Raw genomic sequence first — 19,097 nt, forward strand, 5'->3', positions numbered from 1 at the left:
TATTTTTTGAAAATCCAAATACACTACATCCACTGGTTCCCCCTTATCCATCCTACTAGTTACACCTTCAAAAAACTAAGATTTATCAAACATGATTTCCCTTTCCTAAAACCCGATTTGCGCAGGGACCCGACACCTAGCGGCGGGAAGAGGATTATAGTCACTTAACTACTTGTTAACAGGCAGTTAAGAGGCTTTTTGCAATTTTGACAGGTCGACTGCGGGCTTCCCGACGTCCGGACACCACGCCAGGGTAAGTGTGATGTGCTGTGGGTCTACTGTAATGTTTGTGCATTGATGACAGCATCAGAAGTGGTGTGAAGGATCCAATGGTACACTGGTGAGTTTCAGAGGACATTTCTGTAGGTAACAAGTTTTGAAGTGTTTGTGTAGTCGCACCTCATTGGGAGAACCTCTCTCACCAGTGACAGATCGCTTCTGTAACCTCACCTGCAGCTGTCATCTGTTTTAACCTAAGGAGAGAGTCACTGGAGAGCCTGGTGCAAGGGCACACCTTTGTACAGTGATTGGCAGTGTTTGCAGCACCTCAATGCTGTCAAACACTGAAAAGTCATCTGTCAAAAACAAATGTGTGTGGCCCCTTTAAGAAAACCGGCAGATGATGCGTCATCAACTGACGTCATCTGACACCAGCTTTCTCTTAATTGGCGGGCTTAACAAGGCCAATTGACGCAAATTGGCGTCTGTGCGTCGGATGTCGTTGGGGGCGGGATCAGAACGTGGAAGGCAGCTGTCCCGCTCCTAGGCCGCACCAAAAGGTAAAATCCAGCCCAAAGTGTTTGTTTAATGTCTCTGCCATTTCCTTATTGCCCATTATAATTCCTCCTGTCTCTGCAAACGTTTACAATCTGTTTTTATGTATCTTGCTAATTTTTTTTTCTCTTTCCTTATCAATTTCTTGGTCCTCCTTTGCTGAATTCTAAAATTCTCCCAATCCTCAGGCTTTCTACTTTTTTGGCAACATTATAAGCCGCTTCCTTTGATCTAACACTATCTTTACCTTCTCTTGATAGCCACGGTTGGACCACTTTTCTTGTGGGGTTTTTGTGCCTTAAAGGAATGTATATTTGTTGTAATTTATGTATGAATTCTTTACATGCTAGCCATTGCTTGTCTACTGTCATACCTTTTAATGTAGTTTCCCAATCTACCTTAGCTAACTCGCCCCTCATACCTATGTAGTTTGCTTTGTTTAGATTTAAGACCCTAGTTTCAGACTTAACTAAATCACTTTCAAACTCAATGTAAAAATTCCATCATATTATGATCACTCTTCCCTAAAGGCCCCTTTACTACAAGGTTATTAATTAACCCTTTCTCATTGCGCAATACATTCCATGAACTCGTCCTCCACACTATTACTGCAAATTTGGTTTGCCCAGTCTATATATAGATTAAAGTCCTCCTTGTTACATGCGCCTTTAATTTCCTGATTTATACTCTGCCCTACATTACAACTACTGTTTGGAGGCCTATAAACAACTCCCATCAATATTTTCTGCCCCTTGCTGTTTCTTAGCTCCACCCAAACTGATTCTACTTCTTGATTTTCCGAGCCAAGAACCTTTCTCTCTATTGCCTTTATCCCACCCTTTATTATCAGGGCTACCCCATCTCCTTTTCCATTTTGCCTATCTCTTCTAAAATTTAAGCATCCTGGAATATTTAGGCCTAGAAATTCGGTGGCGCCCCGCTTGGGCGCCGGAATTACCGCTCTGGACGGAGCCGCTTGCGCCATCCCGATATTCAGTTTCAGCGCCCCAAACAGAAGCGGGGTGCTGCTCGAGGCGCCCCGCATCCCTCTTGGGGCGCTGCAACTGAATATCGCAGTGCAACGTGCCACAGCGCCACACGGCACACTGCGGTACTGCAGGCCTTCCTCCCCTTTAAAGGGGAGGGGCCTGCACCAGCGCGATCAGAGATCGCGAGTGCCGGCAAAAGAGCCCGGCACCGAGGAGAAGTGCCGGGCTCTTGGGACACAGCCGGCACTGCCCGGGGGGCTCAAGAGGCCAGGGATGGCGGCGCGAGGAGGTGCTGGCAGGCAGCCAGCAAAAAAAAATGGCCGCCCTGCACCTCCCCTTTAATTAGCGCCACTACCGCCGCAGGTAGGCCCCCCTGAATCGGTCGCAAATTGCAACCGCCGTTACCGCGGGGGGCGCGACCAAATATCGCGATCAGGGCGGTAGCGGGGCGCTGCGCACACCGATGACATCATCGGTGGCGGCGCAGCGCTACAGGCTAACGCCGCCATTAGCGCCCCACTAAATTTCACGGGAGGCGTGGCCAGTGGCGCTAAAACCATTAAGTGCCCTTTTTGGGCGCTAACTGGTGGCGCAGCCCACTGAATTTCTAGGCCTTAGTTCCTAACCTTGGTCACTTTGCAACCACGTCTCCGTAATGGTTATTAGATCAAACCTATTAATTTCTATCTGTGCTATTAATTCATCTATTTAGTTGCGAATGCTTCGCACATTCAGATACAGTGCCTTTAGCTTTGACTTTTTTCTATTTTTCCCTGATGACACCTTAGTCACTGATGCCCTATTATCTTTGTTAATTTAAGAAGGGTTTAATACAGCCTGACAAAGTTCAAGTCTTAGCATAGTTTATATGCTGCTTATAAACAAGGTGGTACAGGTGATTCCAGAATGACTCAGACCCACCCTGTGAGGTGGATTTCCAAGAAGCCTCTGGAGGAAAGTTGGCACTGCCAGCAAATGTTAAGTCTCCCATGGTAATGGTGCCGGATGCTGGAAATTGCCATTTGTTCTCAGGCAAGTGACACAATTTCTACTTTGCTACTATAGATTTTCCAATCACCACAGGGGAAGTTTCACGGCCAGAAACGTAAAACTGTGACTATGACATTTGAGCAACTTCACATATGCCTCGGTTTCAGTGTTGTTGCTGATGCTCTGATTACATCCCAGTTACGGGGCAACAGCAGACTTTCACACGTTACAGAACTGTTTACACTGCAATATAAACAAGGTGTAAAATGGGCCAATTTGGCATACTTGAAGGACCTAGATCTCCCAATCAGCACTTGCTAAGTGTATACAAAGCCTATTTGATGGATCGTCATTATAGTCAGCAAAAATCTTGAAGTAGACCAAAACCAGGAATGAGGAGTTCTGCTGACATTTTGGATTAAGTAGAGACTCACGTTAATAGAACAGCCAAGCAGTGATCCACATCTTAATGCCTTTTGGATGATCTTAAAGAGATTGCTTGGTGCTTTGTCTAATTCGTACCACTCCGAAATTCCTCCTGTAAAATCTTCAAACCCTTCAGTGGTGGATCCTCCGGAAAGTGCTTCATATGATCCATTTAACCTGGAAAACAGGCACATTTCAATCAGTCCATCTGACCGAGAACTGAATGGCAAGTTTCAGCCCGGTATGTGAAGCCAGTTTCCCCACTGAGAAAAGTGGAATTCGGCGGAAGTGGCAGAAAAATCATGCAGCTCGGAGGCGACCCACTGACACAGCAGGTGGCTGTCGGATGGGGTGGCGGGGAGTCCGCAGCAGGGGGAGGCCTAAGCTTTCCTTGTGGAACAAGAGGAGCACTCCTGCTCTTCCAGTCCCCGCAAGGAAAGTTCAAAATTAAAAAAAAGTTAAAAACCATATCCGTTTGGGCCTCATCAGACCCCAAATCCTCTTCCTATTGTCTTCACCTGGCGGGAAAGCCACTGCGGCTTCCCACTCAGGCCATGGAGTTAAAATTGCAGCTGTGTTCCAATGGCGTCATTGGGACCAAACAATTATATGTAAAAAAAAGGGCCCGCTGGCTTTGGGTGGATGTCCTTGCCACCTGCTCAGTTGAGCTGGTGAAAATTCGGAATGGCCAGCTCTCAAAGGCTCCAAGGCGGGTAAGTCATCCAGGCGATTTCAACTGCCCACCCGTCTCATCATGGTGAGCATCACAGCCTAATCCCTGCGCTCACCTGATGCATGCATCTTTTCCAGCAGGGCTACTGGACAACAATCGGCAGCAGGAATCCTGTAAGATTTTTCCTTTCCATCCCAGGAATACCAACTTTAACAACCTCACTCTCATCCTACCTGTGACCAGCTAATTCAACACAAACCAGGGACATAACCATTAGACTTTCCTGGTCCAAATGACACATGTATGCCAATGACACCCAACCTCACTGCACCCTTGATTGATCCCAGACTTTCCAACTGACAATTAAAATTTGTATAAGCAAAAGCCCAGGGATCCCTGGATGTCAAGGGATATACAAGAATTGATTAGGAAAAAAGGGAGGCTTTTGGTAGATACAAAGGACTAAAAACAGTGGAAGCCCTAGAGGTATGTAGAAAGTGCAGGGGGGTACATAAAAAAGAAATAAGGAGAGCGAAGAGGAGGCATAAAAAAACACTGGCGGGCAAAATAAAGGAAAATCCCACGGTGTTTTATAAGTATATTAAGGGCAAGAGGATAACCAGGGAAAGAGTGGGGCCCATTAGGGACCAAAGTGGCAATCTGTGTATAGAGACGGAAGATGTAGGTGAGGTTTTAAATGAATATTTTGCATCTGTGTTCACTATGGAGAAGGACAATGTAGGCACAGAAATCAGGCAGGGGGACTGTGATATACTTGAACATATTAGTATTGAGAGGGAGGAGGTACTAGTAATTTTAGCTGGCTTAAAAGTGGATAAATCCCCAGGCCCAGACGAGATGTATCCCAGGCTGCTGTGTGAGGCAAGGGAGCAGATTGCAGGGGCTCTGACACAAAATTTCAGAACCTCTCTGGCCACAGGGGAGGTGCCAGAGGACTGGAGAACAGCTAACGTAGTACCATTATTCAAGAAGGTTAGTAGGGATACACCAGGGAATTACAGGCCAGTGAGCCTAACATCAGTGGTAGGGAAATTATTGGAAAAAATTCTGAGGGACAGAATTAGTCTCTACTTGGAGAGGCAAGAATTAATCAAGGATAGTCAGCATGGCTTTGTCAGGGGGAGATCATGTCTAACCAATTTGATTGAATTTTGAGAGAGGGTGACTAGGTGTGTGGATGAGGGTAGTGCTGTTGATGTAGTCTACATGGACTTCAGTAAGGCTTTTGACAAAGTCCCACATGGGAGACTGGTCAAGAAGGTAAGAGCCCATGGGATCCAGGGCAATTTGGCACATTGGATCCAAAATTGGCTTAGTGGCAGGAGGCAGAGGGTGATGGTCGAAGGTTGTTTTTGTGACTGGAAGCCTGTGTCCAGTGGTGTACCGCAGGGATCGGTGCTGAGTCCTTTGCTGTTTGTAGTGTACATTAATGATTTAGATATGAATGCAGGAGGTATGATCAGTATGTTCGCAGATGACACAAAAATTGGTGGAGTGGTAAATAGCGAGGAGGGAAGCCTCAGGCTACAGGACGATATGGACAGGTTGGTCAGATGGGTAGAACAGTGGCAAATGGAATTTAACCCTGAAAAGTGTGAGGTGATGCATTTTGGGCGGACTAACAAGGCACGGGAATACACAATGACCCTAGGAAGGACAGAGGATCAGAGGGACCTTGGTGTGCATGTACATAGATCCCTGAAGGCAGCAGGACAGGTAGATAAGGTGGTTAAAAAGACATATGAGATACTTATATTCTATGCCTCTGCTAATGAAGGCAAGAGCAGGGAGGTTATGATGGAGCTGTACAAAACGCTAGTTAGGCCACAGCTGGAATACTGTGTGCAGTTCTGGTCGCCACACTATAGGAAGGATGTGATTGCATTGGAGAGGGTGCAGAGGAGATTCACCAGGATGTTACCTGGGCTGGAGCGCTTCAGCTATGAAGAGAGACTGGACAGGCTGGGGTTGTTTTCCTTAGAGCAGAGAAGGCTGAGGGGGGACCTGATTGAGGTGTACAAAATTATGAGGGGCATAGATAGAGTAGATAGAAAGGAACTTTTCCCCTTAGTAGTGGGGTCAATAACAAGGGGGCATAGTTTCAAGGTAAGGGGCCGGAGGCTTAGAGGGGATTTGAGGAAAAACTTTTTCACCCAGAGGGTGGTTGGAATCTGGAACTCACTGCCTGAAAGGGTGGTAGAGGCAGGAACCTTCACAACATTCAAGAAGCATTTAGATGAGCACTTGAAACGCCATAGCATACAAGGTTACGAACCAAGTGCTGGAAAATGGGATTAGAATAGACAGGGCTTGATGGCCGGCGCGGACACGATGGGCCTCTTTCTGTGCTGTATAACTCTATGACTATAAAATTCCTCCAGCTTTATGTCGACAAGTCCCATCAGTACCTACGTGCCATTAACCTCACCAGCTACCAACTTAGATCAAGTCCAGATTTGAATAACCATGGCATACTACTCAACCCCAAATTCAATTTCCTCTCCTATGTCTGATCATAATGAAAACAACCTCTGCTACCAATCTCCCCAACTGCTGCTGAAACCCAACCTCTTTATCCCCATAAAATTTGATTTTTCTAGTGTTCTTCTTGGTGGCCTCCACCATCCACAAACTACAACTCAATCACAATGTCGCTACCTACATCGTCACTTGCACCAAGTCCCGCACTCCCAGCGCCTATGTCCTTGCCAAGTTTCATTTGCTCCCAGTGGCCCAATTAATTGATTTCAAGAGCCTCATCCTCACCTTCCAATCTCTCATTGGCCTCAGCTCACCCTACCTCAACAATCGCCTCCTCCCGCTCCTCAGACACCAGCTTACTCATTGTTCTTCACTCCCCCTGCTGCATCACCATCTAGTAACTATGCCCATGGTTTCCGTAACTCTCTCCTTCAATGCCTCTACCTTGCCATCTACCCTCTTTCAAAAAGTCTCTCCAAACTTTTCTTTTTGACTGTTTTTGTTTGCCCCCCCTCACCTTTCTGTTTCCCTTCCCTGCTGCATGATGCCCATCTCTTGCTGTGCCCTGTGAAGGGCCTTGAGCCATCTTTCTGTACATAAGGAGTGCTGTAGAAGTTCAAGTAGCTGCTGTTGTCTGGCTCAGTTAACAGCAGTAAGGAGAGAGTCTTGGTGTTGGCTTACCAGCGCACCACATGATGCATTTACCCACTTATTAGGGAGGAGATTTACACAGATATTAAAAGCAAATACGCAAAGTTAAAAAGTTAAGACTGAAACCACAATTTCCGCATACAGATAAAGAACCGGATAATGGCCATGATGAGAATGTGGACTTACTTTGAATAGGCTTTTTCCAGCAGAGCACTCCAGAACTCGTTTCCGGATGCTGAATGCACAAACATCAGCTCATCACCCTTTGTGGGCAACCTGTCATCGATCACCACATCCACCCATTCTCCATACTGCCAGAACTGGACAAGAATATCGAGATATTATTACACTGTGGGGATAGAACTCGCACCTCCCAAATAAAGGACCAACAAGCTGAATTAATTAAATTCAGACATTTTTTAGCAAATCTCAGATGAATTTAGCATCCCTCTGCGTAGATAGTGCCACAAGTGGAGCCGCTTTTGTTCGAACAGAAGACATTTCACAGTGTTTAAAATTATCAAAGGATGGACCGAATTGATAAAAAGAGACTGTTTCCATTGATGGAGGGGTCCAGAATGAGGAGCATGCATACAAGGGGAATAAATGGATATGGAAACAGAGTGTTAGGACTACTGCTCACGTGGAGGACAATCACTGACAGACTGGTTGGGCCAAACAGCCTGCTTGCACTCCCGAAGATGTTGCATGCCTCTCAGCTGCCAGTTTTCCCTCCATCTCAATATAGTTTCCCAGCCCTTGCTCTCATCACTCAGTCTCCCCTCTTACCCCTCCCATTCCTCTCGTCCCCTTCCCCTCACTCTTACCCCTCTTACTGCCTCTTTCCCCACCGTGTGCACCCAAAATTCCAATATACGCTTCTCATGGGCAAGGCTCCTTTAACTCCCTGCTCTTCATTTAGAAGCAGAATTCGAGTCTTCAATTTCCACCACCTCTCCCCCCCCCCCCAAACACACACAGTAAAATCTAAAAACAACAGTGATGTGATTTACCTGGAAATGGAAGATTCCTGTATAATCAGAGCCAAAGTCTTGTCCACTGGGGACCACTCTGCTGAAGACCTCATTATTCAGGGTCAGCGATGCAATGGCAGCCAAGAGCCAGCAGTCACCTATAAAGAAAACCAGAGGTAACCGCGGAGTCATTTCACTTTTATATTCCCCAATCAATGCAAATACACGCATCCAGGCATCAGGTTTGTTTGTTTATTTATTTCAAAGTTCTGAAAGCTTCCTGAAACAGAACACCAGAGTTTCAGATATTTGTATATGTGCAGTTGGAAGAAGTGGGAGCAGTGTGATCAGAACCTGTGCGGTGAGGGGGGGAGGGGGGGTGGTTGGCGGCGGGAGGCTGGGAAAGAGACTATAAAAGATGTTGTAGATGTGTCCCGCTTAGTGGCTCAAAGAAGGAAAAAAACAATCTTTCCCTGTCTTTAGACAGCTAACTGTCCTTAACCAGCTGAGTTGAAAGTTGGAATAGTATTCAGCATCCCCACATCAATGAGCCCACTGTTAATGATGTACTCACCTGGTTGCAAGGGTTTTTACCATCATCTGTGTAAACAGCACGCAATATATACTCTGAACACACAAAGACAGCTTGCCCTTTGGGAGATATATGTGGAGGCACAAGATGATTCTTAAAGGACATTTGACAAGGTGCAGAGAAGCTGATCAGAGTGGTCAGGTGACCTTTCTGTTATGTATTGTGTGTTCTCCTCCCACCTGTGGTGGCGCTGTCACAGCAGATAAATGGTTGGGTGTTCTCTTGGTTAAGTTTAGCTCTCTTTGTTCGGAACTCTCCAGAACTTTCCTTTCCTTCCTGAATAAAGCACTTCATGTTTGAATCTCTGGGTTCTGAGTTCTAATTGTGTCTAGGTAGAAAGGTACCGACACAACAAAGTGGCAATGAGGATCGGATGAATCTGCGTTGTGGGAACTTTCTTGTTTTCGACTACAAAACACTCGGAACAGAGATTGCAGCATCACCTTAACGTTACGGGTGCAGTGAGTAAACAGAAATTTTAATTTGAAACGTGAGATGGCTACTATATTAGGAAACATCGGTGATTTTGATGAAAATGTGGAGCAATGGAGCGCTTATACGGAACGTTTTGACTATTTTGTATTGGCGAATGCGGTGGCAAACGAAAAGGTCGTGCCTACCTTTTTGAGTGTAATGGGACGGAAGACATTCAATTTACTTCGCAGCCTTGTGCAGCCAGATAAGCCAGGAACTAAAACATATAAGCAACTAGTGGAAATTCTTGGAGCACATTTTTCACCAAAACCTCTGGTTATTGCTGAGCGATTTAGATTTCACAAACGGAATCAAGAGAAGGGGGAATCAGTGACGATGTTTATTGCTGCTTTAAAAAGGTTGTCAGAACACTGCGAGTTCAAGGAGGTGCTGAATGACACCATTAGAGACAGACTTGTGTGTGGTCTGCAAAGTGCAGCCACACAGAAGCGCCTTCTTACTGAGGACAACCTTACTCTTGAAAAGGCCATTGAAGTTAGTGTCTCCATGGAGATGGCGGAAAAGGAGGCTCACCAGTTGAGTTCAACAGGGAGAGTTCACAAGGTGTCGTCTGAGCCTAAAGGTGTGCGGAACGGCACATGTTACCGTTGTGGGAAAACGGGCCATCATGCTAATGACTGCTGGTGTACGGAGCTGGAATGCCGAAATTGTGGCAAAAAGGGTCACATTGAATGCGCCTGTAGAGGTAAAAAAAGAACAGACAGAGCTGGGAAGCATGAAAGCAAAATGTCTGTATTTGGACAAGAGAGGAAAAAGAGTGTTCATTCAGTGCAGTATGATGGAACAAGCAAAACAGAGGGGAGCAACACCTCTGAGGAGGAAGAGGTGCACATACTGACGGTTGCAGGTGGTTCAAATGGCTACTGGGTGTCACCACTGGTGGAGGGACAATCAGTGCGGATGGAGGTGGACACAGGCGCGGCTGTGTCCCTTCTTTCAGACACTGTCTACAACAAAATGTTAAAGCATCTTACCCTTCAGCCAACAAACATTGTGCTAAAGACGTATACCGGCGAACCTGTGGCCATGAGAGGCGCCATTGAGGTGACAGTTAAATTGAACGGACAGACTGCGAAACTGCCACTATATGTGGTAAAGGGAAATTACCCATCACTACTGGGACGTGCGTGGCTAGAGAAAATCACGCTGGACTGGCCTGCCGTCGCATGATGTCAAAAGGGGAGTCAGGTCTGACTGCAGTGTTAAACAAACATGCAGAACTCTTCAATGGGGAACTTGGGAGCATGAAAAAGATCAGCATGAGACTGGACATTAAACCTGACAGCAAGCCGAAGTTTCACAAAGCCCGACCTGTACCCTATGCAATTAGGCCAAAAGTTGAGGCTAACTTGGAGGCCTTAGTCAAGAATGGAGTCCTGGAGCCTGTGAGCGTGAGCAAATGGGCCACACCCATTGTTCCTGTCCTGAAAAAGGATGGATCTGTTTGAATCTGCAGGGATTGTAAAGTGACTATTAACCCGGTGCTGTCTGTGGAACAGTACCCTCTTCCCCTCATTGATGATCTTTTTACGGGCCTGGCCGGAGGGCAAAAGTTCAGCAAAATAGACTTATGCCAGGCTTATCTACAAATGCATGTCGATGACAAATCAAAAGGAGCTGCTGACAATTGTGACACGCAAGGGGCTATACAGGTACTGCCGTCTTCCGTTTGGAATTACGTCGGCCCCTGCTCTATTCCAACGGGCAATGGATCAGATTTTAAGTGGACTGCCAGGAGTCCAGTGCTACCTGGACGGCATCCTTGTCACTGGGACAAATGAGGATCATCTTCTGAACTTGGATGCGACACTACAACGACTGAAAGAGTACGGATTCGGAGTTCGTAAAGACAAATGTGACTTCTTTCAGTCTTCAGTTGAGTACCTGGGGCATGTGATTGACGTTACTGGCCTGCATAAGGCGCCGTCAAAGGTCAAGGCGATCGTGGAGGCCCCAGCACCCCAGAATGTGAGCCAGTTACGTTCACTTCTGGGGCTACTTAACTACTATGGGAAGTTTATTCCAGACTTAGCAACATTGCTGAAGCCGTTACATCAGTTGCTATGTCAAGGCAAAACATGGAAATGGACTGAACTGTGCAACGAAGCTTTCGCCCAAGCAAAGAAAGCATTGCTGAAATCGGAGGCCCTGACACACTTCGACTCAAAGCTACCCGTGCAGCTAGCATGTGATGCGTCACCATATGGTGTGGGAGCAGTCATATCCCACATCATGCCTTCTGGTGAAGAAAAACCTATCGCCTTCGCATCACGCACCTTGAACAAGGCCGAGAGTAACTATGCACAGATTGAGCGCAAGGCCTTGGGAATCGTTTTTGGAATTCGAAAATTTCATCATGTTTGGGAGAAGGTTCACACTCCTGACGGGCCACCGTCCATTGACTTCAATCTTCGGGCCCCACACCGGAATTCCGTCTCTTGCTGCAAGCTGGATGCAAAGGTGGGCTTTACTGTTGTCAGGACACACATACATCAAATATCGCAAATCAGACTTGCACAGCAACGCAGACGGTCTCGCGAGGCTACCCTTGCCTGTTACTCCCCCAGAGCCTCGTCAGATAGACATCTTCTACTTTAGACAAGTGGAGGGAGCACCTGTCATGGCAATTCAGGTGCGAAGGTACACCCGCAACGATCCAGTCCTCTCTGAGGTAATGGACGATGTCATTCGAGGGAGAGCTATAGGAGATTCTCCTAGTTTGAAACCTTACGTTTCAAAAAGAAATGAGCTCTCCATCCAGGCAGGTTGTCTTCTTTGGGGACGCCGTGTCACCATTCCGCCACCTCTGAGGGAACCTATACTGCAACAACTTCATACAGGCCACAGTGGGATGGTTTGGATGAAGGAAATGGCAAGAAGCTACTTCTGGTGGCCAGGTCTCGATGGAAATATTGAGGAGAAAGCCAAAACATGTTCCCCATGTCAAAGGGTCCGGAATGTTCCATAGCTGGCAACCCTACAACCCTGGGATTGGCCTGCAAAAGTGTGGCAGCGAGTACATGTGGACTTCACCGGTCCTTTCGAAGAGAAGATGTTTATGGTGGTTGTGGACGCTTGTAGCAAGTGGCCGGAGGTCGCTGTGATGAGGTCTACCACGGCAGAGAAAACAATTGAGAAACTTGGTGAGATGTTCAGCCGTTATGGCTCACCAGAACAACTCGTAAGTGACAACGGTCCACAATTTGTATCACAGGAGTTTGCAACCTTCCTGCATGTGAATGGTGTCCAACACATCAGGTCTGCGCCCCATCATCCCTCTACTAACGGCCTGGCAGAAAGGTTCGTGCAAACTTTGAAGCGCGCCTTGAAGGCATCGCAAGGTCAGGACTCAATCCACCAACGTCTGAACAGCTTCCTGTTGTCCTACAGGAACGAGCCGCATGCCACAACCAAAACTTCCCCCGCTTCGCTCATGATGAAGAGGCAGTTGCGGACAAGTTTTGACTTACTCAAACCTCCAAGGGCAGAACAGGTTGTCCATTGTCAACAACAAGCTCAAATTGAAAAGAGAGAGAAAAGGGCCAAGGAGAGACGGTTTCACCCTGGAGAGCATGTCCTAGCTCAAAACTACAACACTGGACCGAAATGGGCTCCTGCTACGGTGATCGCGCAGACGGGCCCTGTGTCTTACACAGTTGAGACTGCTGAGGACGTCGTCTGGAGAAGACACACAGATCAACTGTTGCTCGGAGCAGAGACAGCCACAGAGGCTCCACCGGCTGGTTGGCCTGAACTGTTTCCGGATATACCGCAAACCAGCATCCTTTGCCACAGTGCTCTTCTCTAACACAGGAAGTCATAGAGACTGTTCCACCTGTGCAAACTCCTGACTTTCGACTGACACAGGCACCTTCTCTATCTAGGCCTGTGTCAATGCCTACTGCTGTGGAAGCCAGCGATGACCACTGGTATCCTGTCAGAGAGCGGCGGCCTCCAAGACGCTTGGATCTGTAGGCTTAGTGAGTGACTTACCCACAAGACTGGGGCAGAATAAACCCCAGGGTAAAGTCAGGGTTTGAGGCAGTCTACCTCGACCCTTGGTTAGTTGAGTGCATTGAAAGTAACTTACCTGTTGAGGAATAATGTGGACCTTTCATTTAAGAGGGGAGGAATATGTTATGTATTGTGTGTTCTCCTCCCACCTGTGGTGGCGCTGTCATAGCAGATAAATGGTTGGGTGTTCTCTTGGGTTAAGTTTAGCTCTCTTTGTTCGGAACTCTCCAGAACTTTCCTTTCCTTCCTGAATAAAGCACTTCATGTTTGAATCTCTGGGTTCTGAGTTCTAATTGTGTCTAGGTAGAAAGGTACCGACACAACACTCCTTTATTTGCCTAATAACAAAGGCAACTATTACATTTCAAAAGAATTCATTCCTAGGCTTATTCCGCAATCCTATGCTACCACTGCGAGCCATTCTCAGAGATTGGAGAATCAGGTTACAATTCTAACTCTGTCTCTGACTCACGCTCCCTTTGTGCATGATTTCCTTGGTGACATCATCTGAAAACACAGCGTCAGTTTCCACATGTACACTGACAACACCCAGCTCTATTTCACTACCTCTTCTCGAGCCCTCCACGGTGTTTAAATTGTCAGACTGCTTGTCCGACATACAGTTCTGGCTGAGCAAAACTTTTCTCCAATTAAATATTGGGAAGACTGAAGCCACTGTCTTCGGTCCCCGCCACAAACTCCGTTCCCTAGCCACCGACCCCATCCCTCTCCCTAACCTCTGTCTGAGGCTGAACCACACTGTTCGCAACCTTGGTGTCATATGTGACTCTGAAATGAGCTTCTGACCACATTTCCGCAGCATAACTAAGACCGCCTACTTCCACCTCTAACATCACCCGTCTCCACCCTTGCCTCAGCTCATCCGCTGCTGAAACCCCTCATCCATGGCTTTGTTACCCCTAGACTTGACGATTCCAATGCACTCCTGGCTGGCCTCCCACATTCCATCCTACGTAAACTTGAGGTCATCCAAAACTCGGCTGCCCGTGTCCTAACTCGCACCAAGTCCCGTTCGCCCATCACCCACCCCTGTGCTCGCTGACCTACATTGGCTCCCGGTTAAGCAGCGCCTCGATTTCAAAATTCTCATCCTTGTTTTCAAATCCCTCCATGGCCTCACCCCTTCCTATCTTTGTAATCTCCTTCAGCCCCACAACCCCCCCGCCCCGCCCCCCCCGCCCCCCCCCCCCCCCGAGATATCTGCACTCCTCAAATTCTGCCCACTTGAGTATCGCTGATTATAATCACTCAACCTTTGGTGGCCGTGCCTTCTGTTGCCTAGGCCCTGAGCTCTGGAATTCCCTGCCTAAACCTGTCCGCCTCGCTACCTCTCTTTCCTCCTTTAAGACACTCCTTAAAACCTACCTCTTTGACCAAGCTTTTGGTCATCTGCCCTAATTTATCCTTGTGGATCGGTGTCAAATTTGTTGTCTTAAAATACTCCTGTGAAGCGCCTTGGGACGTTTTACTACGTTAAAGGCGCTATATAAATACAAGTTGTTGTTGTTGTGCACGATTTCCTCACTGAAACACATGATTACCATCCTCAATGTCAAGTACTTTGGAAGATGCTGTATAACGACGTTATTTTCTAGGGGAAACAGCACTGACCAATTAAGTGTCAGGATGTAGCGATATGAGCGTAAAAATATTGATATGGGCACATTTTTGGTGGGAATGCAGCACAGCAGGACATCTGACGGACTTGTAGCACTTGGGTGTGTAGGAAATGTGCTTTGCAGAGGAGATATGGATACCAAAATGGTAGGAGAGATGACCAGAAGCCTAGTCAAAAACAAAAATATTTTGAGGAGACGGGACAAGGGGTGGGGGGAAAGTTTAGGGACAAAACTCCAGAGAGTAGGGCCGAGACAGCTGAAGGCTCTGCCACCAATGGTGGAGAGAAAGGGGGGGGGGGGGGGGGGGGGGAGCGGGGGAGTTGACTGCTTTTATAAATGAAACCAAGTGTCAGATTCAGCGCACCAGGTATCATCCAATATAAACAGACTGCTCAAATCAAAACACTGTTCAGAGAAAACTCTTGAGCCAAAATGCACTGAACTTCCTCCCTATCCCACAGCTAGAAATCATTCCAGAAGGGAACAGAGTGAAAGACTGTCTATTGATACAAAATATTTGAAGTCTCCAGCTATTTTGGAAACTTAGTATTGACCAAACCTACACGAACAAAGATCCTAAGTCAGTACTGACACATAGTTTTGTACTAAAGGTTTATGTAGTCACACATTTTAATTAGAGGCTGAACCTTCAATGATTTGTATTTAATGTACTTGAAAATAAACAGGTAATAAGTACCTTTGTGGCGTACCGATCACAGAAAGGACACAATCCGCTTTTCGGTCCGTAGACTATAAATCAGGCGTCATGCCTTTAAGAAGGATCACACCTTTAAGAAACTCGATCTGCAACATAGTTAAGCCTAGAGCGGGGGAGGAGCAGTCGAAGCTGTGGACTGATGAAAAGCAGTCAGACTTGGTGTAGTCTCTGACGCCATTTTGTGTTCAACATGTAGTCTCAACAATTAAGCCTTTTCTGTTGAACCTCTCCGAGTTCAGTATTTTTTGCTAGGAGTACATAGACTCCTACATTGGTGACCCCGACGCTCAGGACGACTCCTAAGCGTAACCATGGCTGACACAAACACAGTTTCTGTGAAGCTGCCGGAGCTCTGGGAGAACCTAGCCACCGCCTGGTTCCTTCAAGCCGAATTGCAATTCCGACTCCGCGGCATCACCACCGACGCAACGAGGTACGACTACCTCCTCGCCTTCGTGGGCAGCTCCACAATCACGAAAGTCTGGACAACACTACAAGACCCTCCGGAGGAAGGCAAGTACGCACATCTCAAGGCCGCGCTCCTTAAAAAATTCACAGCCTCCCAATTTTTGCGCAACGGCCACCTCCTCGACCTCCCGGGCCTCGGTGACTCCACGCCATCAGACTTGCTCTCACACATGCTTGCTCTGACCGACAAGAAACCGCCCGGCTCCCTCTTCCGCACGCTCTTTATCCGCCAACTACCTCCCAGCATCCGCCCGGCGATCGTGGCGTTCAGCCTCACGGACCTCGAGGTCCTGGCCGACGAAGCCGATAAGCTCCTGTCCGCCGGCTCCAACCACGCTGTCACCCCCGACCTGGCCTCCGCAGCGTCGGCGCGCACTCCACCCTCTATCGCGCGGCCACACAGCTCGGCCACGAGGCCCCCCAGGCCCCCACGTCCCCCAAGCCCTCCGACCCAGGGCTACTGCTACTTCCATACCCGGTTCGGCGCACGGGCACGCCGCTGCAGCCATCCCTGCACGTTTCCAACCACCCCCACACCGGCCTACATGATGGCTGTGGGGCAAGCAGGCGCGCTGCTGTACGTTACGGACAGCGCCTCCGGACGCCGTTTCCTATGCGACACAGGCGCGCAGCGCAGCATCATCCCCGCGTCCGCCCAGCGAGGCGGCCGCGGCCCTGCGCTGGCTGCCGCCAACGGCACCGACATCCGGACGTACGGCACCCGCACCCTCACCATCGACCTCGCAGGCCGCCGCTACCACTGGGAGTTTATCACCGCCAAGGTGCTCTCCCCGCTCCTCGGTGCGAATTTCCTGTGCGCCCACGGCCTGTTGGTCGACATGCCTCGGCGCCGCCTCGTGGACATGAACACCATGCCACCTATCCCGGGCGCCATGGCCCCCCCCCAACCCGCCGAAATGGCGTGGCAGTGCCGCGCCCGCTCAACGGACGACTACTCAGCACTCCTGGCTGAGTTCCCAGCCCTCACCAACCCGACCTTCTCCGCGAAAGTTGCTAAGCACGGGGTAGAACACATCATCCCCACCACAGGCCCACCGGTGTATGCCCACGCCCGCAGGCTGGACCCGGCTAAGCTGGAGATCGCGCGGGCCGAGTTCGCCACAATGGAACAGCTCGGCATCATCCGCCGCTCCAACAGCCCCTGGGCCTCCCCACTCCACATCGTCACCAAACCCGACGGGGGATGGCGCCCCTGCGGGGACTACCGGCGCCTAAACGACGCCACCACGCCGGATCGGTACCCCATATCGCACATTCAAGACTTCTCGGCTAGACTGGCCGGCCGCTCAGTCTTCTCCAAAGTCGACCTGGTGCGCGGTTACCATCAGGTGCCAGTCCACCCCACGGACGTTCCCAAGACGGCCATAATCACCCCTTTTGGACTATTCGAGTTCCTCCGAATGCCCTTCGGCCTCAAAAACGCGGCCCAGGCCTTCCAGCGGCTCATGGACTCGGTCCTCCGGGACCTGAAGTTCCTCTTTGTCTACCTGGATGACATCCTGGTAGCTAGTTCCTCCAAACAGGAACACATCGAGCACCTCCGCACCCTGTTCCAGTGGCTCAGTGAGCACGGGCTCATCATCAGCCCAGCCAAGTGCCAATTCGGCCTCAGCAGGATCGAATTCCTCAGCCACCACATCACGCAGGACGGAGCCATTCCCCTGCCCGCCAAGGTGCAAGCCGTCCAGCAGTTCCCCCGGCCTACCACCATCAAAGGCCTCCAGGAGTTCTTGGGGATGATCAACTTTTACAACCGCTTCATTCCCGGAGCGGCCTCCCTCATGCAACCCCTATACGAAGCCCTCCGGGGTAAGAAAGACAGAATGGCGAGCGAGTGGTCGGCGGACATGTTGACCGCTTTCGATTCGACCAAAAAGGCGCTCGCCGACGCCACCATGCTCGCTCACCCACAGCCCAACGCCAGGGTGGCCCTCACCACGGACGCCTCCGACCACGCCGTCGGCGCCGTGTACGAACAGTGGGTCGATGGGGCCTGGCAACCGCTGGCCTTTTTCAGCCGCCAACTGCGCCCCCCGGAGGCCAAATACAGCGCCTTTGACCACGAGCTCCTCGCACTGTACCTGGCAGTCCGTCATTTTAGATTTCTTCTGGAGGGCCGCCCCTTCACCGTGTTTGTCGACCACAAACCCCTGACATTCGCGATGGCGAAATCTGCGGACCCGTGGTCAGCCAGGCAACAACGCCAGCTCGCCGCGGTGTCCGAATTCACCACGGACATCTGGCACGTCTCCGGTCGAGACAACATGGTAGCTGACTGCCTATCCCGCCCCGCCGTCCACGGCGTCCACCTGGCAGTGGACTATGCTCAACTGGCAGCGGAGCAACGCACCGACCCCGATCTGCTCTCCGCGCCCACAACCCTCCCAGGGCTGCGACTGACCGACGTCGCCTGCGGCCCATCCGCCGTCACAGTCAAATGAGACACCTCCTTGGCGCAACCCCGCCCCGTAGTCCCGGCGTCCTGGCGAAAACGGGTGTTCGACATCATCCACGGCCTCTCACACCCCGGCACCCGCGCGTCCATTAGACTGGTGGCCAACCGATTTGTCTGGCGCGGCCTGTGCAAAGATGTGCGCGTCTGGGCCAGATCCTGCATAGCTTGCCAGCGTGCCAAAATCCACCAGCACGTCAAAGCCCCACTCGAGGAGTTCACCGTGGAAAGAAGGTTTGACCACGTCCACATTGACCTCGTCGGCCCCCTGCCGCCATCACAAGGTCACACGCACCTGCTGACAATCGTGGGCCGTACCACCCGCTGGCCCGAGGCCATTCCACTGACGTCCACCACCACCGCCGACATCGCGAGGGCGTTCATCGATACCTGGGTCGCTCGGTTCGGCGTCCCCTCCGACATGACGTCAGATAGAGGCCCGCAGTTCACCTCTGATCTGTGGGCCGCCATCGCCCGAAACCTCGGGGTGGCCGTTCACCGCACCGCACCACGGTTTACCACCCCCAAGCCAACGGACTGTGTGAGCAATTCCACAGGTCCATGAAGGCGTCCCTCCGCGCCAGCTTCGAGGACGAGGCTTGGATCGACCGCCTCCCGTGGGTGCTACTTGGCCTATGCTCCGCGGTCAAGGAAGACCTGCAAGCCTCGGCGGCGGAACTTGTGTATGGCCAGCCGCTGCGCGTACCCGGAGAGTTCC

At 49.9% G+C, this 19,097-nt stretch overlaps 1 protein-coding gene across 1 annotated transcript in view; it reads right to left on the bottom strand.

Annotated features, from left to right (window-relative positions):
- LOC147121027 (calpain-2 catalytic subunit-like) overlaps positions 1-19,097 on the bottom strand; it is an 84,654-nt gene that overhangs the window by 25,556 nt on the left and 40,001 nt on the right. Inside the window, exons 3-5 of the mRNA XM_085980331.1 lie at positions 8,019-8,137; positions 7,192-7,325; positions 3,188-3,356 (exon numbers count right to left, since the gene is read on the bottom strand). Coding sequence (XP_085836457.1) covers positions 3,188-3,356; positions 7,192-7,325; positions 8,019-8,137 — 422 coding nt within the window. The remainder of the gene's footprint in view (positions 1-3,187; positions 3,357-7,191; positions 7,326-8,018; positions 8,138-19,097) is intronic.

Source organism: Somniosus microcephalus, chromosome 3 (genome assembly GCF_052327205.1).
Source record: "Somniosus microcephalus isolate GS21.2 chromosome 3, FLI_Smic_1.0, whole genome shotgun sequence".
In the NCBI taxonomy this organism is placed as follows: domain Eukaryota; kingdom Metazoa; phylum Chordata; class Chondrichthyes; order Squaliformes; family Somniosidae; genus Somniosus; species Somniosus microcephalus.